This window comes from Panthera tigris, chromosome D1 (assembly GCF_018350195.1).
Source record: "Panthera tigris isolate Pti1 chromosome D1, P.tigris_Pti1_mat1.1, whole genome shotgun sequence".
Lineage (NCBI taxonomy): Eukaryota > Metazoa > Chordata > Mammalia > Carnivora > Felidae > Panthera > Panthera tigris.
The window spans coordinates 89,450,742-89,472,624 of NC_056669.1; the positions used below are offsets into that span (position 1 = coordinate 89,450,742).

General features: G+C 39.9%; 1 protein-coding gene across 8 annotated transcripts in view; it reads left to right on the top strand.

Moving 5' to 3' along the window:
* Positions 1 to 21,883, top strand: part of IFTAP (intraflagellar transport associated protein) — a 65,785-nt gene that overhangs the window by 26,563 nt on the left and 17,339 nt on the right. For all 8 annotated transcript variants that reach the window (XR_006208509.1, XM_042959052.1, XM_007082064.3 and 5 more), the window contains 3 exons: positions 16,049 to 16,122; positions 17,566 to 17,637; positions 19,014 to 19,080. Coding sequence is in view for 7 of the 8 variants with exons in the window: in XM_042959052.1 (XP_042814986.1) it covers positions 16,049 to 16,122; positions 17,566 to 17,637; positions 19,014 to 19,080 (213 nt within the window). In the remaining variant the exon portion in view is untranslated. The remainder of the gene's footprint in view (positions 1 to 16,048; positions 16,123 to 17,565; positions 17,638 to 19,013; positions 19,081 to 21,883) is intronic.

Consider the following 21,883-nt stretch of genomic DNA (forward strand, 5'->3'; position numbering starts at 1 on the left):
AGATAATTATTTCAATGTTCTTTAGAGTGTAAGCTTCATGAAGGCTGGATTTTGTTCACCGATGTTATTCTAGTGCCTGAAGCAATGCCTGGCAATATAGAATAAATAGATGCTTAATAATATTTGTTGAGGGCCACCTGGGTGGTGGCTCAGTCAGTTATGTGTCTGACTCTTGATCTCAGTTCAGGTCTTGATCTTAGGGTCATGAGTTCAAGCCTTGCCTTGGGCTCTGCACTGGGTGTGAAGCCTACTTGAAAACAAATATTTGTTGAATAGATGAAAAAAAAAAAAAAAGAATGTAGAATGCCAAACAGGAGGGCCTCTGAGATCCAAAGAACATCCACATTTAATGGACGGGTACAAGAAGAAGAAGAAGCCCATGAAGAAGACCATGTCAGATGCCCCCTGTTTGGATTCAGTATACTAGCTAACTGGGAGCCATAGTAGAATTCACACACACATAGACACACACACATACACAGGGAGAGAGACAGAAACAGAGACAGAGAGACAGACATTGCAAGCGATTTTGAAAGGCAGAAGCAAAGAAGGAGAGAAACAGTTGGAGTCAGGGAGACCAGCAAGGACCCTGAGCAGAAATACTTCTTTGGAGGTACGGAGGAGGGCAGTGGAGGGGGATATGGAAAGCGGGGAAGCCTATAATGAGACCCTGACAGCACCTGGCACAAGGTGAGTGCCAGAGGATTAGGGAGAAGCGTCAAAGATGAGTCACAAGTGTCTTGCCTGGAGAGGCTGAGGCCCACGGAGGCCGAGTGACTGGTTTGAAGGCACACAAGTCTCATTTCAGGAGGCTTTTGTTTCTTTCCTTATTGGGCGTCTGCTCTGTCAAGAGCTTAGAATCTTGGGCTGGGATTTGCTTTACGCTTCTGGACTGATGAGTTCTGAGCTGTCGGTTCAGCCAAAGGAATATTACTACTCATACTTGACAACTTCTAAAAACTGTAATTAAAGAGGAAAGTGGTGACAGCGCGTAAAACAACACGTTTCCAAAGTTGACACATCATTTTGGTCCCCAAAGCTGTTTTGAATTTGAACGCTAGAAACGCATCTTTCAACTTCCATAGGGTTCCAAAGAGTCTCTTCCCAGTCTGAAGAATGAATTTAAAATCTGCGATAGAAAAATACCACAGAGAAAAATAGAGAAAGCAGCTGGCACTCTTACCCACTTCAGAGCAGGAAAGGAATTTCAGCGGAGCATGAAAACAGCTTTCTCTCATGAAAGAAAACACAACAACAAAAAATAATCCCTGCTGTGTAGCCTTTTGCAGTTGTTTCCTGTCGAGTATTAGACAGAGACCGGCGGGCTTAATATTGTTTTGATACCCCTGCAACCCGCAGACAGCGGAGGAAGTTGGAAACGAACCGCCCAGCTTCACGCTTCCAGGTGGCACGTTCGCCACATTTTCTGCGCTGTTGTTATCAGTCACTTAATTCCCTACTGAATATTGAGTGGTGTTTTTAGTTCACAGGCCATTTGCAGTGTCTTTCTGTTTCTCCTTTTTTTCTGTTAGCCACGTGAGAAAAAAAAAGGCAGCTTGGGAGGCGCTTTTGCAAATGGGAGTTTAACAGTGAAGTGCACGATGGAAAACAGCACAGCAAATAGCAGTAAACTTGCCTTGACCTAAGACATAGGCCACTGGGATGTTAACCTCAAGAGGAAGTTGTAGGAAGCATAGTATGAGGGCTTGCTAATAAAAGCCACTAGGCAATTAAAAATCCCTGCTAATTAGTCTGGCATCCCCAGAGAGAGAATAAGGAAGCGGTGTTATTTTTGAAGATTTTTATTGATTTTTTTTTTGTTTGTTTGCTTTTTGGTATTGCTGAAAGAATTTTTTAAAAAAGTTCATGATTTGGGGCGCCTGGGTGGCTCAGTCGGTTAAGCATCCGACTTCACCTCAGGTCATGATCTCGCGGTCCGTGAGTTCGAGCCCCGCGTCAGGCTCTGGGCTGATGGCTCAGAGCCTGGAGCCTGTTTCAGATTCTGTGTCTGCCTCTCTCTCTGCCCCTCCCCCGTTCATGCTCTGTCTCTCTCTGTCCCAAAAAGAAATAAACGTTAAAAAAAAAAATTTAAAAAAAAAATAAAAAAGTTCATGATTTTATATTGACTTATATTAGTTTTATATCAGTAGTTATATGTATGTGACCTCTTTATCAAAACATAGTACCGAGCGGGGGGGTGAGCGGGGCACCCGGGTAGCTCAATCAGTTAAGCGTGGGACTCTTGATCTCAGCTCAGGTCTTGGATCTCAGGGTCATGAGTTCCAGCCCCGCATTGGGGTCCATGCTGGGCATGAACAAAACAAAACAGAAAAACATAGTACCAAGCATCACATAGAACCCTCAAGGAGGAAGAAAGTGTTGAATAAAGGGAACTCATTTGTAGCAGAGCCCCATGGAAGAAACAGCACCAGCAGCATTAACCTATTCTTTCTCTTTGAGGGAACATCTGCAAACTGTAATTAAGCAATTTTCATTTGTTTCTCTATTTCTTTTGTCATCACTAAATCACTACATTTAGGGAGCAAATTGACAAATTAGATAACACAAAATGGCTGGTTCAGTGGTGGAAGGAAATCTCCCCTCCCTCAAATTATGATGCATTTTGAACTGATTAAGCCATTTTGTTTTAGATACATTAGCGTAAATCTTCAGCTGTGGTTGTTACAATTCATTTTCTACACATGAATATTTGGTCCATAGATAATCATTTGTTTTCTGTGTCTGCTATAACTCAGGTGCAATTGGGTAAGGAAAGAAAATGTATTGGAGTATTTACAATGTTTTGAATTATAATCATTAAACTTATTTTTGGCAATGTTGTTAACACATAGTATTTTGTTGCAATAAATTTCTAGTGTGTTTTCTCAGTGAAGTAAGATATTATGAGCATTTAAATTGGGTTTGTGTGTAAATAAAGGATCATTTTCTTTGATTCTCCTTATATGTTTTTAGTGTATATATATTGTATATATTTTGTGTGTGCATATAAATGAGAGAGGTGAATTTTCTTGGGCAAATGGAATCTTGAACTTTTACAAACTAAAGCAGAAAATTGCTGGTGGCCAAATAAACTTTTAAGGTGGTCACGGTCAGCCTTTAAGTGGCTGATTAAAACAATATTAAGTGAGTGCGCAGTTGTCTTGTATGCATTTGTCTTTAACTTGAGACGTTATTTTTACTTATCGTTGTTAAATGTATTATCATACTTGAAGAGAAAGAGTAAATTACTTAACTTGAAACCGAGTTGGTTTTAAGACTGTGTCCTTGGATTCAGTTGAACGGGCCCGTATTCAAATGTGAGTGGTTTTCAAATCTGGAATCTTTCAGCTGTAGAACAATAATATTTTCTTTGAAATGGTCAGCTAAACCCAACGGGATACAAACAGGAAACTTTATGGTAACCAAACTCATATCTTCTTTGTATGAAAATCAAACCACAGTCTGTCTAGTTTGAGATTGTTAGTGTCTTTTTTCTCCTCTACTTGGATTGCCTCCAGATGAGATGGATTTACGTGACACCACTTAGCCCAGTGTTCTTGGAGCCCATTGTTTGTTTAGCACAGAGAAGAATCATTGTACCATTTTTGTGAGTTTTCTGGAGTTAACCAGCCTTTGCATTAGCTATTACAGCGTACGGGCTGCTGATTAGAAAAAAGGGATTGTGAATCAAGTACCCTATTTCCTGCCTCTTCTCTATAAATTATACTTTGTGTGACTTGCAGCCCGTCATCTAATTTCAGGGTATAAGGCTTAGTCCCCAATTAAAGTGTCAATGCAGTTCTTGCACATGTTGAGATCGTTTCAGTATTGACTGTATTCCTGCTATGTTTAGGCATTGAGCTAAAATCTGGGAATAGAAGATGAATGAGACACAGTCCCTACTCTGATATATCGTTCTTCCTTATTTCTGTGTGCCCTGTGCTCCACACGCTCTAGATGTGTGAAGGCACATTAGCAGTCACAGGCTGCATGGTTAGGGGCTGATTGGTAAGGTAATACTAACTATTCTTTACATAGTGCTGATAAAACACTACCCAGAATATTGCGCTTGGTCTGGGGGACTCAGTTTTAGATTGAATAAACACTCTATCTGAGTTTTAAAAAGAGCAATTAGAATGATTAGAACAGTGGATTCTTCAGAATTTTTCTCCTTTTTTTTCTTTCAAGCTTTTTAAATTTAATTTTATTTTTTATGAAAGATGCCCTGAATTACCCTGAAAAATGAGGGAATGTGAGAGACGTGTATAATTTAAGTGTATTCTTGCATTGCCCTAATGCTGTATGCCAATGAATGGGTCTTGGATTATTACAGATTTGTGCAGAAGATGTTATTCCACCTCATAAAGTTTGAAAACCCTAAAAAGCATTTATTTGTAAAGGAGATGGAAAAAAAATTACTTTCTCTAACTTTCTCCAACCTGTGTGAATAAAAGAGGTTGTTCTTAAATTGATACATCGTTGTGCAGGTAGGCAGAAGGGCATGATCTCAGGGTGAAGGAAAGTTTTTTCGGTCGATGGGATTTTGTTTTATGAAGAGTTGGGTATACTGCCCTTGTATTTCTTATTTTGTTGTAGGCAGGGCCAGTGTATGGAAAGGATTCTATTCCAGCTTAGGATTCAGAAGACCTGGTCTAGGCATTTATTACTTCTTTGACACTACAGGCCTACCACTTAATCTCTCTGAATCAGTAAATCAGGGATGATCCTGCCTTCTCAGTGTGTCTCATATGGTTGTGATGTGAATCAGCTGAAATATACATGAAGGTACTTGGTAGGTTTTAAAGAAGTACACCAGTGTAGTTTTATTTATGGGGCCTATTTAGGATTTCAAAGAGAAACATCAAGGTTAAATATTAAAGAAATCTTGAATCTACAATACAGAAAAAAGAAAATATTGTTTACAGTGTTAGTGGTCCACATCCCATTCCTTGATGGAGTCACAACCAATTCTGTATAGTATATATTGTATAGAGTCTATGTACAGTGTCTATTGTGTAGTGTAAGACTATACAATTCAGGGAATAATCCTACACTGGCCTCTGGTGGATAGAATAAATAGTATGTTTACACATAACCTTCAGGTAAAGGTATTTATCTCCTTTGACAAAGATATCAGATACTACATCTTTATGTGATTTTTTTTTTTTAATTTTTATTTTGAGAGACAGAGACTGAGTGTGAACAGGGGAGGGGCAGAGAGAGAGGGAGACACAGAATCCAAAGCAGGCTCCAGGCTCTGAGCAGTTGGCACAAAGCCCGACACTGGGCTCGGACTCAGGGGCCATGAGATCATGACCTGAGCTGAAGTCGGACGCTCAACTGACTGAGCCATCCAGGTGCCCCTTTAATTGAAGTATAATTGACACACAATGTTACATGAGCTTCAGGTAGACAACATAGTGATTCAACAGGTGTGCATTATCGTGTGCTCACCACAAGTGTAGCTACCATCTGTCACCGTACAACACGATTAAAATTCCTTTGACTATGTTCCTTGTGCTGTACCTTCCATCCATGTGACTTATTCATTCTATAACTAGAAGCCTGTACCTCCCTCTCTTTTTAATTCTCAATTTTTACATCCTACTCCCAAGGAATCTTTACTTGGGAGTCTTAAGTATCACCTGGGAGATGCTTATTAAAATGCAGATTCTTGGGGAATCACTCCCCAAATTTTGGTTCAGCAGTGCTAGTGCACAGACTTTTGGATCAGCTTTCAGAAATATGCCCTATATGAGATCAGGGAGAGATATAGGAAGATGTATTCATTCCACAAAATTCTCTGCTTTTGTATATTGTGTTTTCCTGGGGATAAGGTCCACAACTTTCATGAATCTGTACAGTTATTTCACTTTAACCATTTTTTTTTTTTTTTTGTGCTTAATGTTACCCTATTTATATTATTTAAAAGGAACTTGGACAGTAAAAAGTGTGATGGGTTACAGGAGCAATTTTACTGTGATCTTGCTAATTGTTAGGACATACTCGCTCACAGAATTTTAGGGTGGGCTTTGGTTTTTGGCATACGTTCTGTCCCAGGTCTGAGGGATTATAGAGCATGTGCACACAGGGTTACTCTAGCACAGGGAAATCTCCTGGATACTTGTGTTGCCAGAAGAACTGTGTTCCCTACGAGCATTTTTCCATTCGAAGTGTGCAGGCAAGAGTCTTGGGAGACCACAGGGATATAGAGGCATCTTGTGTGTACTTTAAGGAGATGCTCCTCCAATAATTTTGGTGCTTTTGGTACATTTTTTGCTGTGTATTTTACACATGAAGGTACTTTTAAAGACTCACTCAAGTGTAAAATTTTATGATTAGGTAACTATGATTTAAAAGAGGGATGTCAAAATTGAATATTAAAAGAATCTTGGACCTATAATATAAAAAATTTAATTGTGAAATATTATGTATGTATATGTATTTTTTTCTTCAGTATTTCCAGGAAGGGCTTAAAAGTATTTTTTAATGTTTATTTATTTTTGAGAGAGAGAGAGAGAGAGAGAGACAGAGTGTGAACAGGGGAGGGGCAGAGAGAGAGGGAGACACAGAATCCGAAGCAGGCTCCAGGCTCTGAGCTGTCAGCACAGAGCCCAGCATGGTGCTCAAACTCATGAACCATGAGATCATGACCTGAGCTGAAGTCAGATGCCCAACCGACTGAGTCAGTCAGATGCTCCTTTAGGAAGGACTTTTTAAGAAGGAAGGAAATCTATGTAGGTATCCTCCCTAGAAGAAGAGACTTGGTTAGGTAAAATGCTTTTCGCCTATAAATAGGTTTATTTTTTTGTTCATGGTAGGAAAGCTAGAAAATACGGAGGTATGAACACACACATTCTCTCTCTCTCTCTCTCTCTCTCTCTCTCTCTCTCTCTCTCTCTCACACACACACACACACACACACACACAAGAAAATAGAAAACATATCCTTTCTATAACAATAACATTTTTAGCTGCTCCACAGTCACTCAGAATAAAAATGACATGTCTCATTCTCCCTGCAGCTGGGTATAGCTGTTTGACTAAGTTTGTGCCATTAAAAAGTGAGGGGAACTGATACGAGTAACTCCTGGGTGATATCCTTGAGACACGTGCCCAAGTCTCTTCTAATCCTTTCCCCCAGTCTGGAAATAGGCAATCGTGGAGCAGTCCTTAGACACAGAGGTGGAAGCCATATGCTGAGGATGGCAGGGCACCCTGCCAGCCCAGCTCCCTGGACCATCTCATGGAACAGGGCCTGCCCACTTGTCTAAACTGTTATATAACAAAGAAATAAAATTATGGGGCTCGAACTCACAAACTGTGAGATCATGACCTGAGCTAAAGTCAGACACTTAACTGACTGAGGCCACCCAGGCTCCCCTATGAATACCTAAATTATAGTAAGGGCTCAACTTACTATATTTATATATATATATATATATATATATATATATATATACACACACACATATATGTATATATATATGTGTTATATATTTTTTCATTCATTTATATATTCAAATTTATTATGATTATTTTATAAAAGTGATACCATACTATACATACCTTTGTAACTTGCTTTTTCACATAATAAACTTCCCAATTAATAAATATTATTTAACAGAATTTTTAAAGACTGCATAGTATTCAATTGTGTGCCCTAATTTACTTAACCATTCTCTTTTTTGTTGGACACGTAGTTATTTCCAATTTTTGGCTATTAAAAACAATGCTACATTGCACATCCTCATTCATTCAGTAAATGTTTATTGAACATCTGTGTGCCAAGTACTGCTCACATAACTGACCAAAAGAGACAAAGGTCATTACTTTCAGGGAATTTGCATCCTAGAAGGGAGAGAGAGCAATGAATGGTAAACATAATGAGTAAGAAAAATATTTGTGTTAGAAGATAGTAACTGCTCTGGTAAAGAAAAAAATATACAGAGCAAGATGTGGGATCATGAGTGCCGGTGGGGGGTAGAGGGTTGCATTTTTATGTAGAGTGATCTGGTTAGGCCTCCTTGGGAAAGTAAAATGTGAATGAAGTTTGGTAGGAAGCCATGGAGTGAAGCCTATGCATTCTTGAAGGAAAGGCATTTGAGCCCAAGGGAACAACCAGTGTGGAGGCCTGGGGACAACAGCGCCCCTGCCTGGTTGAAGAGCAATGAAGAGGTCACTGTGGCCAGAATGGCATGAGCAAAGTTGAGTAAGGGAGCTGAGACCAGAGGGTATGGAGGTGGTGGGGCACGGACAGCCTTGCTGGTCCTAATAATGCCTCGCTCCTTATTTATCTTTTTGGTAGCTCCGGCTTTGCACCCTTCTTATTCATGGCCTTTGGATAAATTTTTACACATGGAAATGCTGGTTCAAAGACATGCAAAAGTTTAAGGCCTTGATTAAGTAAAAATTTTCAAGGGAATAGATTAGATATTTTCTTGTGGATAAACTCTTAGACATGGAAATGCTGGCTGAAAGATATGCAAAATGTTATGTCTTTGAGTAGAAGGTTTTTTTTTTTTTTTTTAATGTTTATTTATTATTGAGAGACAGAGACAGAGTGTGAGCAGGGGAGGGGCAGAGAGAGAAGGAGACACAGAATCTGAATGAAGCAGGCTCCAGGCTCCGAGCTGTCAGCACAGAGCCCGACATGGAGCTCGAACTCACAACTCACAAACCATGAGATCATGACCTGAGTCGAAGTCTGATGCTTAACGGACTGAGCCACCCAGGCTCCCCGAGTGAGTAGAAGTTTTAAGAGAATAAATTATATGTGTCTCACAGGCAGAGGCCAAGTCTTAATAACTTTCTTAACTCCTCCTCTAGTCTTTCAGCTTAGCACTCAGTGAACTCACTGGTTGAAGGGTTGAGTATCAATCTACGTTCAGTCTTAAATGTTACATGTCCTTTGGACTGGAGAATGAATGTTTTCCCTTTTAAGAACTGTAAGTACTTTCCTGACAGAGAGGTTCCTGCTTTCTTTAGGCTTACATTTTAGTGGGAAGAGATAGGCCATGAAGAGTTAAGAAAGGTAATTTGAGATGATTTCAGATACATTCGAAGAAAACGGGAACATATACTAGAGTGGCCTCATGCTAAGGCTAGACCGTGTGAGGAGATAAGATGATCAGAGAGTTTTAGCTCCAATGACTACTGCATTCCTTCCATTGTCTGGGTGTGGAGGGAAGTTGAAACTATAGTTGTCTTCTGTTTTGGTTTCATCATGTTGTGGCACTGTGTGGAACTGGGTTAGCAATGGCGTTCCTGGGATCAAACTCAACATCAGAATCAAGGGGGAGCAAAATGTGGAAACTACCCAAATGTCCATTCACTGGTGAATGGAAAAAACAAAATGTGATCTATCCATACAATAGATAAAAAGTAGCAAAGTGCTAATACATGCTGAACCTCAAAGATGTTATGCTGAGTAAAGAAGTCAGGCACAAAGACCACATATTGTTTGATTACATTTATGTTGTCTAGAAAAGGCAAATCCATAGCTATAAAAAAGTAGATTAGTGGTTGCCTGCCGTTGGAAGTAGGAACAGAGAGGGACTCCAGATGAGCAGCAGAGACCTTTTTGGGGTGATGGAAAAGACGTAAAATTTAATTGTGGTGATGGTTGCACAACCCTGTGTTTACTAAAAATCACTGAATTATGCATTTAAAATAAGGAATTTTGCAAATTATACCTCAATAAAGCTATGGAGAGGTGGAGCTACCATTCATGGGTACTTAGATCCTTACTGTGAGTTCTTCACTGGATGACTATATGACCTTGTGACTCTGGATTTGGCTCGAGAAGAGGAGCATCCCATTTGTCTGTAAATATTTCCGATTAAGAAAATGAGTTGTTTGCGCACAGACTTGCAAGTTCTAAGTAGGTAAACTTGTGATACAAAAAGAAAGGAACTTTTGGATGCAGCAAGATCCTGCCTTGTGTAGACAATGTCAGCAGCAACTGTCACCCTGTTACGGACTCTGGGAGCTGAGGGAGGCTGTGCTCACGCATGAGGTATCTGCTACTGAGGCAGGCCACCTCCCTTCTGTGGCCTTGGCTAAATCAGTTGGGAAGGTGAGCTTATCTTATGGGATGATACGTGTAGCCTCTTTGCACCAAAGTGTAATCCATTTCACAGGTTGCAAGCATGCCGTATTATCTACTTCCATCATCACAGAGCTTGTTAAGAAAAAAGAAGTTACTTAGGGTGTACCAAATTAAATTAAAAGAATAGTACAGGTTGCAGCGGAGAGATAAGGTGAATATTTGGAGATATCTAGAGGGAGGAAATATAACCACCTGGAGATAGTGTCTTCATTTCTGTTTTGGAGACAAGAAATAAAAATAAATAAATAAAACAAAAGAACTCCCTTTGTGAGCTCTTTTTTTCCTTTCTTAAATCCTTTGCTGAGGGTCCCTTTAGCTCTTACCTGGATTACTTCCTGTACTTTCTGCTTTTCGCTCCAGTGTCTGATCTCCTCTGCTCCATTCTCTCCATCATCTCCTTAGAGCACAGCTCTGATTGTGACTCCCAAGGGCCTAGGTTAAACTACAGAGTTTTTGTTTGGCCCTCCGAGTATCACCCCTTCCACCTGTCACTGAAGGTGTGCTCCCACCTTCCTGGAATACTCTGTGATTCTTCCTCAGGCCCCCTGTTTTCCCACCTTGGGAGCTCTGCTCATGCAGTTTCCCCTTTTTGTGGGATAACCTCAGCAGTGCTCCGCTGTTGAAATTGTAGCTGTAGTCTTCCAAAGCCCAGCTCAGATGCTCCACGCCTATGTGAAGCCTTTTGTGATTCTTCCAAACCTGTTGTGATTTCTCCATTCTCTTACTTTGTACTCCCTTACATCGTCCGCCGTAGTTGTGTTCTGTCTTGGTCGTTGACATATCCAGCTTAACTTCTCTGGAGACTCTGTAAGCGTGGGGACGGGGTCTTGCCCATTTTTGTCACCTTGCATGTAGCCGATGCCCACAATATAACTTTCAGATCGAATGGATTGCACGGCTCAGCGGCCACTCGGATTCTCTTCCTGTAAATCACCTTTCGGCTACTTTACACTCCCTTCACAGTTTTCTCTCTGTAAGTACCTAATGCTGGACATTTCAAAAATTTCAACTTATTCCTGTTGTGTCCCTCATCTTGGTCTTTTGACACATGTCTTTCCAGGCCAGGGTTGTACATTTGTGTCTTGGCAGCTTGAGAGCTGACTGTGAATAATGAGTCAATTATCATCCAGCCTCAGGGAAAGCACAATTATTCCTGACTGGCCTGGCTGAGGTAATCCTCTCCTCCCTGTGCCCTTTCAAATGAAGAACATAAAGCAGTTGGAATTCAGAGCACTGCAAAGGGAATTTAGACAAAACCTTTGTCTGCTGAATTTAGCTTCTTTGGATTTATTCTGATTTATGATTGATTGGTTTTTAAATTGCTTATTTAATCCTAACGACTGTCGCTCCAGGGGAGGCCGGATACGAAGGAGCATGTGATCAAGAAGCAGTGGAGTGAAGTAGTTTGGCTGGACAAATCAAGAGCAAATATTATTGTCCAGAGAAACATTGCTCTAGGCTAGGAATATAAAGTGAAAATCACCCCCTGACTTTCAAAGTACCCAACCTTGTTATAAGCATGATTGCTTATCCCCTATTCTTTTTGCAGAAGGCTTTTTGCAACTGCCCAGTGTTGCACAGAATTTCCCCCCATGTATTTTTCTTTCCTTCCAGCAACATAGCCAATATCTCTTCGTGACTGAGCACACGCTCTTGATTTATATTGCCGTGGATCGTGGGGCAGAAGGACAGACTCTCGAGGTTGCCGTCAGGAATCAATGGGTCATGAATTCTGATGTCGGTTGTGTTGATCTGTGAAAACTCTCCCACGAGCGTGGTGCTGCTATTCTCAGCACATGGGGTCTAGTCTAGTCTGGCTTTTGTATGGGCAGAATTTGAATTTTTAAAAAGCTTTTTTACAAAATTGAGTTCTCTGAAAGCGATCACTTTCATCTGGAAGAGACACAACCAATATGTGGTTAATGTTTAACTTATCAAGGCATCTGTGGTTTCCACCTTTTCAAAGAGTGAAATCTTTTTCCTTGGCCTGAAATTAGACATGGTAGGTATAGTTGGTGGTCTTGTAAGGGACATCTGTTAGAAGCTTATCTGTTTGGTACCAAAAGAAAATTGAAATTCCATTGTTTCAGAATAATGAAACCTTAAAAAACCTTTAGGAAAAAACAAACAAACAGACAAACAAACGAAAAAACCCTTTGTTTCATCCATATTGAAGTTTTGACTCAGAAACACCCCAAGAAACTGTCTTTCAGGTCTCAATAACCTACTTGCATTCTGAAATATTGCTGCTAGATTTCTAAAGTGTATTATGTCTGATACTTATTTCAAAGCAAGAAACATTACGGATGAGATGAAAGGGGTAAAAGGACCCCGATGGAGCACAGAAGCAGATGAGACGGGCGCTTGGGTGGCACGTTTGGATTGCCACCAGGATAACTCTAGGAAGCAGCAGCTGGCTCTCTGATCAGGCTTTAGGCCACTTTGGATTCTGGGCTGTGCCAACATCTGCCATTTTGACATTATCATATCGAAAAAGAACTTTTTTTCCTATCTTATTCTGCCAAGAGATATAGTATTTGCTGTTTTTTCAAAAAATGATAAAAGCTTTCATAAGAAGCATTCTGGGTCTTTGAAGTGATAGAATATACATTCTTATGAAACTACTTTCAAGGTTCAGGAAGGAGGCTTAAAACTGTAGGTTCCGTCAGAGAGAGAACAAGTTCTTTTCTGAATCTTCTGGTATTTTTTCTTTCTTTTTCTTTTTCCTTTTCTTTTTCCTTTTCTTTTTCTTTTTCTTTTTTTCTTTTCTTTTCTCTTTTCTTTTCTTTGCTATTCTTAAGTTTATTTATTTATTTTAAAAGGAGGGGGGCGCAGAGAGAGAGGAAGATAGAGAATCCCAAGCAGGCTTGGTGCTGTCAGCACAGAGCCCAACGCAGGGCTCGAACCGACAAACCATGAGATTAAGAGATGATGTTTAAATGACTGAGCCACCAGGCATTCCTCTTCTGGTATTGTTTTTAGTGAAAGCTTTATGTTTACAAAAGGAAGTTTTAAAAGAATGAAGATGTTTTGTTAGATCTGAGATCCCTGCAATAGCTCAACATCAGCATCAGACGATGGGACTTTGTTATATATTGCTCATTATTTTGAAGGAGTCTCATTTGGTTATCTGTCAAATAACCTGAGCGTTTCATTGGAAATGGCAGAGGAGTGCATTGAGTGATTATGGGAACAATCAGAACTTGTCCTTACAGAGCATCTGTTCTTCTCAGACATCACTGCTTCTCAGGTATTTAAGTCAATAGACTATTACAACAGTGTGCTGGGACGTAGTGTGTTCTTAGTAAATACTAGCTTTAGGTTGTGCTGGATTTAAAGGAAAAGCAGGGAGAAGAGAAACTATTCCACCTCCTATTAGGACAGGGCACTGAAGGGGGTGCCTGGGTGGCTTAGCTGGTTAGGCGTCCGACTTCGGCTCAGCTCATGATCTCATAGTTCGTGGGTTTGAGCCCCATGTCGGGCTCTGTGCTGACAGCTCAGAGCCTGGATCCTGCTTCAGAGTCTGTGTCTCCCTCTCTCTGCCGCTTCCCCGCTTGCACTCTGTCTCTCTGTCTCTCTCTCTCTCAAAAATAAGTAAACATTAAAAAAATAAAAACAAAAACAGTGCACTTAGGAATGACCAGTAGCCACAGGAAGTCTTCTTGTCTCTTTGATGAAGTTTGAGGAGCCCTTCCGTTCCTCAGGTGAATCCTCCTGTCTCCAGGCATTTCTGTTCAGATCTTGCTCTACCCTGTTACCTTTGCTTATCTTTCCCCCAGGACCGATTTAGGACAGCTCTGGTTGTAAAAGGGGAAGAAATCGGGGAGGTAAGTCCGAAGACCATCACTTCCTCACCTATCTGATCTTTTCTAGTGCTGGTTGCTTACTCCAGCAGTATTATTGGCAACATTCCCATTACCTTACTCACTCAGCCCTCCACCCCCTGACCCCCACCCCTCCATGCCAGCTGCCAAGGCTAGTGCTTCCCATCAGAATTTCTGCCTTCCCAGTGGAAGCTACTTAGGAGTCATGGATGCTGGTGTAGGAGTAAGGAGAGAGAACTGACCTCAGCTTGTGTTATTTATTAACACAGACTTTTTAAGGAAAAAAAATGATGCATTCAGTATTTGCATTTTCCCTCTCTTGTTTATTGAGTGTTAATAACGTATTACAGACTAGGTTACCTTACCTCTGTGCCCCAACAGTATTCCAGCATTAATGTCCTGTAGATACCCCTGCAAGTCTTAATTCTGCCAATGATGGGGTAGACGGAAGCAAACAAAGGACTCTGACTGAACTTGCACTAGGCTGTAAACAACAAGAATCTCACTGCTTTTGATGCCATGCAAGTCACAGCTCCAGAGAAACAAACATGGCCACTCTGCTGGGTTAGGCTGTCTCCTACCGCTTTGGTTAGATACACGCCTAGGAAGCACACAGATCAAAGTTCTCCTGGCTCTACGACTACCATTGGTTCTTCTTGTGCTGTTGTAAACTTTTCTTTGTCTCCTTTCTGGGATTTTTTTTTTTTTTTCTGTTTCATTCTTCTGTACTCTAAACACCCTTTCCCTTCATTTGCTATATCACTCTAAGTGGCATAGCACTGTGATTGGGAGTGTGGATTCTGAGTCAAAAGGCCTGGGTTCAAATCCCCACTCTGTGATTTGCCAGCTATGTGACTTTGAACGGGTTACTTGATCTCTCTAGTAGGTCTTGGTTTCCTCGTCTGTAAAATGGGGATAACAGATAGTATCTACCTCTAGGGTTTCTGTGTGCCTTAAATGAGATGTATGAGGCCCTCGTAAAAGAGGATTTGACACTCAATCCATGTTAACCCTCATTATTAGTTCTAATACTGAAAATAATTTTATGGTTTAAACCCCTATCCCAGTGTAATTTTGACCAGATATTTACCTCTAGCTATGATACAGCCTATGTCTATGCTGCCTCTGGGATGTTTCCCTCACTATTTCTACTGGCACCTCAAATGAGCATGATCAAAGCTTAATTCATTACCTCTCATCCAAATTTATCCCCCACATTTCTGTTAATGGCATCATGTTATCATAATCTTTTCAGTCTCTTAATTTAGGATTGCTCTTAGACCCTTTCCTTATCCTAAGAAGATAATCACAAATGTGAACAGATTTAGCACAAAGATACTATAATTATAAATAGTCAAGAATGGTCAAACATCACTCTTTAGAATTACATACGTGGACGCACAGATAAAATATGAGAAAAATAGCCATTGGGAAAAAATTTTGTTACAGCTTTTCTGTTTTGTAAGATTAGGAGTGATTTTCTAATTTTAATTTTTTTCTCTTGCAAATTTTCCAAAATCATCCATACATTGCTTCCACATAAGGAAAGCCTACCCTCAATTTTAGAAAAAAAAAAGAGAAATATAATATCTAAGAGTTTTGCAAATACTGTACTTTACTGACCTTGTAATGGTGGCTGAGAACAGTGTTGGATATATAGTAAGCACTTAATAAGTATTTATTGAAAAGTGAATGAAATAGTGTTATCTTTCTATGCATTTTTAGAAATAATTTTATAAGTTTTTTTTTTTTTTAAATAAAAGTTTACTTATTTCTTTTTGAGTGGGGGAGAGGCAGAGAGAGAGGGAGAGAGACAGAATCCCAAGCAGGCTCCGTGTTCAGCATGGAGCTCAATGTGGGGCTCGATCCCATGACTGTGAGATCATGACTGGAGCTGAAATCAAGAGTCAGGTGCTCAACCAACTGAGCCACCCAGGCACCCCAGAAATAATTTTGTAAAGTTAAGAGTGCTCAATCCCTCAAGCATTCAGCTTGTAGATTTCTTTGAAAAACACTTTTTTTTTTTTTTTGGTTGTTGTTTGCAAGAAAGATTCTCAATAAATGTAAAATTAACTAGACTCCATGTGGTGGATGTTTTATAATATCATTTCAGAGGATAACGTGACCAAAAGAGGAGCATTTGGAACTGATTCTTCAGAAAACGTATTTCCTTCAGAAGAGGAACAGGTAATACCCCACATTTATAGAAACAGGAAAGAAAAACATCTTTTATGAATTAGAAGAAGAGAGAAAGAGAGTGTAAGAACATAAGAAACATTGGACAGTACTGGATCAGTAACTCAGACTCTTAATTCTAGGCATGGCATTGGGATACTTCATTGAAAATCATCATTACATTTCATGATTTCAGCAGCCAAAGTTTATGACAGTAACATAGTTATCCCCCAATTTTTAAGTTCCCTTAAGGAACTGCCATCTAAAAATTCTTATTATTGTTTACATATTTTAGCTTGTCCTCTACTTGGAAAAAAAAGAGTTCCTTTTTATAATTCTCTGTGTAAAATAGGAATTTCTTTTACCTGCTCTGGGTTCATCTTTTTTTTATTGATTTTTTTTTTTTTTTAATGTCTAGTTTTGAGAGAGAGAGACAGACAGACAGATGGCAAGCAGGGGTGGGCAGAGAGAGAGAGGGAGACACAGAATCCAAAGCAGGCTCCAGGCTCTGAGCTATCAGCATAGAGCCTGAAGTGGGGCTTGAACTCACAAACCACGAGATCATGACTTGAGCTGAAGTTGGACGCTTAACCAACTGAGCCACCCAGGTGCCCTTGGGTTCATCTCTTAAAGTGAAATCTATTATCCTGGTTTTTCCAAGATTTGGTCAATAAATATTGGATGCTCTCTTCCCAATTTTAAAGACTTAATAGACTATATTCGTATTCTCCTTGGCTATGGTTCTTAACTATCAAGGAATCCTAGTGGAAGCTAGTGTACTTTTTACACCATTTGAGTTTCTACTTTCTAGTTCATCATGTCTTCCTTGGGGTATTGTGGACAAAAGTGTACATGAGATTGTGGTTTCATACAAGGGAACAAAGTTCTCTGTGTTATTAAAGTGTTTATACATAGCAGAGTCCTACAATTCTTTAATTCCAGAACTTGCTCCCAATGAGATGATTATGGGACCTAACCATTTTTTTCCCCTGTAAAGGATTCACTTTCTACTGGCAATCACTGGCAATTGGTATATTTTCTATTGAGTCTTTAACCAGCATGTGAGACGCAGAGAATTGTCCAATGATATTGTTTCCTAATAACTCGGAAATGTTGTACTAGCATTCTCTGGTTTGTCCTTCAGAGGTTCAATGGGATGGAATGGGAGGTGGGGTAATGAGGTGGGGAGTGTTCCTACTTTACACATGAGAAAACTGAGGTTAAGTAGTTTACTCTAGGTTATACTGTGGATGAGTGTAGAAGCAGAAGTAGAAGTCAGACCTCCTGAAAACTATTCCCTGACCACTACTATGACTTAGTGGATCTGGTCCATCACGCATAGCTGATTAACAAAAACTGGAAGGGGAGTTTTATTGCCCGAGGGGCTACAATGTCAGCTCCTTTCTTTTTGGTTGTTTCATTTTCCCATCAATGTGTCCTCACTGTTTTTTTCAGATAGTGATGGATGAAGGCCAAAAAGTTGGCAGTACCTTTCAAGGTGATCTGAGTCGGGCAGGAAAGGTGAAGGTAAGGCTTGATTCAATTTTCTTCCGTGGTTAAAAAAACAAAAAACAAAAAACAAAAAACAACCACAAAGAAAAAGAAAAAGTCAAAACAAAACAAAAAAACCCCACAGGACTCATTTGCTATCTCTCATACAAAATTGGATAATTCAGCACATTTTACTGGTGTTTAAATATCTTTGAAGTATGCTTGGTTGGTGGGGTTCCAGATCTTTTCTCCTGGAAGCGTAGCAAATGGAAGGGGTGTTTCAGTAGAGAAACATGACTCTAGTCACCCTGAACATACACCATTATTAAGAGAAATGGCAGTCTAACAGTTTTAGTACTGAAACCATCATGGTGAAGATAAATTCTTGCTGTCACTTGGATGCCAGGAAATAACTACAGTTATGTACTTACAAGCAATGGAAGCTTCCATTTTTAATTCATATGCCAGAGCCACGGTCTGGGAAGTAGAGTTGGGGGAAGAAAAACCCAGGCTGTGTTTTGAATTCCATTTACGAGATCTGAATTTCTAACTTTATGATATTTCGTTATGAGCATGTTTTAGGTCACGAGCATTTCGACATTATGCCTTTACTCTACTAGGTCTCCTTTATGCCGGTGGTGAAATCATTTTCTTATTTACACTCTGGTATTCACCTGAGATGAATTAGTTCGTGTCTGAAATGTTACCGTTTTGTTAATCTAAAATGTCTCATTGTCAGCTTGCTGTGGAGAGCAGGATTCCACGAGGACTAGTCTTTCATTGAAATGCTGCTATTGTGTCTGTAAAGGTCATTTGCTCTGCTTTTTACCTTTGAAGTAATTTTCAGTTTTATTTGTTCGAAAGAGAGAACACTTGATTTTTGGCCCTGCTCACCTCTCTTGTGATTTACCTGGGGCAGGATGATTTTATTTCCAATGAACCTTTCTCTTCTGCTTTCTTTAGTTTCTTCTCTCTGACTCTAGAGTGAAAAGCCCATTATGGTAATAGCCAGACCCAACACCATCATTTGGTTGAGAAGCAAAAGCAATAAAACAAAAACAAAAAACCAGAGTCACTGTTTTGGACTGTCTTGGTAGTAGTATATATCCTGGGAGAGAATCTGGGAACAAAGTCCCTTTTCAAAGACTCCTCAGACCATCCTTTCCCTTTCAGTATAGAGATCTTACTATCGTGCCTATAAAACCCAGGATAACTTCCAAATTTACTGCTTCTTTCAGATGTCTTTGGGAAAGCACAGTGAACACAAAGACAGTTAGTTGAGACTCAGAAGTTAATGAGAAAAGTGGATTCAGTTGCTTACTTTGAATGCTGTGGAAGGGGGTTCATTGATTCTTAATTGTATTTTTTCAGTAGGTCTCATATGCATAACAATGATGTTAATCCTTTTTTAGGTGGACAATTTCCTAGATTTAGAAGATTTGGACATAGATGAAGAGACTCAGCCCCAAATGAGCAAGGGTATGCTTTCTGTTTCCTCTCTCTGCTGCTTGACCTCTTTCCAGAAACTACAAATAAGACTTTAGACAGGTTTTTCTTTCTTTTTTTTTTTTTTTTTTTTGGCAATCCCTACCTGCACTTACCCTGACGTAGGGAAAACTACAGTCCTGCAATTTCTTTTTCAATAACAAAGATTTCAGCTGAAAGGTCAAAGCCTGTTGAAGGTTGTAAACTCTTTGGTAAAATGAAATAAAGATGCCCCTCCCTGCCCCCACCCCATATGGTTGAGTTTCAGATAATTTTAAGCCATTTGAGTCAAACCCTTATTTCTTAGAAGTACCGTGTAAATTGAATTATTTTTGAGTGATACCTAAAGTGTCAATCGATAATAGAAATCATAAAAATAGCAGAATTCATCGTAAAATAAAAACATAAAATCAAAATCTTCACTTTTATAAGTATTTATTAAATATATAAGCCAAACATTTACGACTAAAGATATATTGTAAATGTTTCTTTCAGGGCGTTTTCCCATTTGGGCTGGGCTGGGAGAGGCTTAATGTTAGTCCATTGATGTTTATGTAGATGAGGCCTTTTTCCTTTCCTGCTTAACATTACTGTGTAAACATAGGTGTCCTTTTGTTGCTCAAAAAACCTTCGAAATACATTCAAAATTGGAGTCGTTTGGTTTGGAAATTCCTGTTCCTAATTTAATATGCAAGAATATCTTAAAGTTAATGTTGAATGTTAGGAAAGGGGCAGTTTCTCTGGGGGTTTGGTTGCTGGTGTTGAATTGTTGTTTACAGTCTTTAGGTAATTATAAACATGGATGACAGTGATTATTGTTGGGGAGGGTGATTAATTTATAATCACCTACACATTACAGTGTGGGTGTTGTTAGTTCCGGGGATGGTGACTCTGTGTAAACTGGTTGTATGAAAGTCCCTGCTCTGGCTCCTCTGGTTGCCCAAAATTGAGAGGTTCTGGTAATTGGGAATAATGAACATTTTTATTCTGCTCTGAAACATCACACTACTCCACGGAAGGGAGTGTTTCTCATGCACCCTGTTAACCAGTAGACTTTACAGATTTTTTCCTTACTTACTTGGTTCAAGTGAGATCAGAGACCTAAAGGAATCATGCTCCAGAGAGAGGTTCTTTTAACTTTAATACCCCAGGCAGCTCTGAATGTCTCTATATAAGCAGCTTAAGGGGACCGATTGGATTAGAAGGGGTAACTAAGGACTTATCAGGAAGCCAAGTTTGTAGAGAAAACACACTGTTTGGGGGAAGAAGAGATGTTAAAAACGCAGATTCCTGGGTCCTATTCCCAAGACAGAGTCTAAATCAGAAGGTCTTTGGTGAACAGCTAGTGCTCTACATTTTTAACCACTATCCCAGGGGATTCTGATTCAGTTGTCTGTGGATGACACTTGGGGACAAATGGTTCTAGTTCGCATGTACTACATTTGCAGTATAAACTTAATATTCTAGGAAGGCACAAAAGTAGACAGGTTGGGCATTTTTTCCATGCCTCAGATGTCTTGCTTCCTGCCATTAACAAGAATGTGTGTATACTGGCATAAACCCACTTAGGCCACACATCTGATTTTGGTGATAGCAGTCTTTCAGTTAGCCTTTTTACCTTTCCCATTATTTTTACATTGTTTTCTTTAAACATTTTTTCAAGTTGTATTTTTTTTTTTATTACCAGAGCTATTTCTTTAAAGAAAATAGCATATAAACATCTCCCTGCTATAGCAGATTTTTCCAGAAATCAGATAACAGGCAGTATTGCATTTGTGTATAAAAGGTTGCTGAGGCTAAACCAGGTCTCAGTGGACTTGAAGGAGCTAGTCCCCCCTGTCCCATGTGGAAAGCAATGTGCAAAGGCCAGACAGAACAGCAACCCAGGCTTCGGTGATCGATTCCAATTTCTGAAAAGACCACCAGGACTTCACAATTTTCATAATGCACAATCTGGGTCATTTGAAAGGAAAAAAAAAAGTTAGTTTGTGCCAAGGTGAATTTTCGTTTGGGCCTAATTTGTATTACACTTCAGGAATGTGAGCAGAAGGCAGATATTTATATCAGATGGGAAATGTGACATTTGAAATAGGCAAGTTGCTTGTATAATCTTGGCAGCTGAGAGGTTTACTGATTAGATTCTGTTGTTATTGTTTAAGCAACAGATTTGCCCAGGGCAACAGGGAAGAGTTGCGTATTGTTTTTCTACCATTGATTTTATTTGCTCACCTTATTTGCTTTCATAAATATTCTCCAAGATTCAGGAGCATGATTCTTTCCCGGGATTTGGCTTATCATTTTGGCAGCTTGGGAGGAGACGGTGTTTCCGAGGAGCCAACTCGGCGCAGCGGTCTCGAGCTGTCGTCTGAGGGACACATTGGCCACCAAGTTTGGTGCCCGGTGTGTCTTTGACATCAAATTAACCCCTTTTGCCTCCTTTGAATTTGAGATAGGTGGTTAACCTGATGGTTACTGTCATACCCGACTCTTACCCAGAAAAATCGTTATTTGGCACAGGTATTAGTTATTGTGCTGAAGCCTTAAAGCAGGAAGAATCTTTTGGTCTTCTTTCTTTATTTTTTCCCCTCATTTGGCCCAGCCTGTGTTCTGGCTGAGTGCAAGTTGACTGAAGAGAGTCTTTCGAGGTTTTATTCTCGCATGATGCCGTCTTACACAGGTCTCTTGACCGGTGGGTGTGCTTATGCCGTGGTTATGTTGGGTGAAAAAGGGCAAGTCATTCTGGCTCAAGCATTGGCAGCCTTATCTGATTTTCATTTTCAAGCTCTCTGGTACTCCC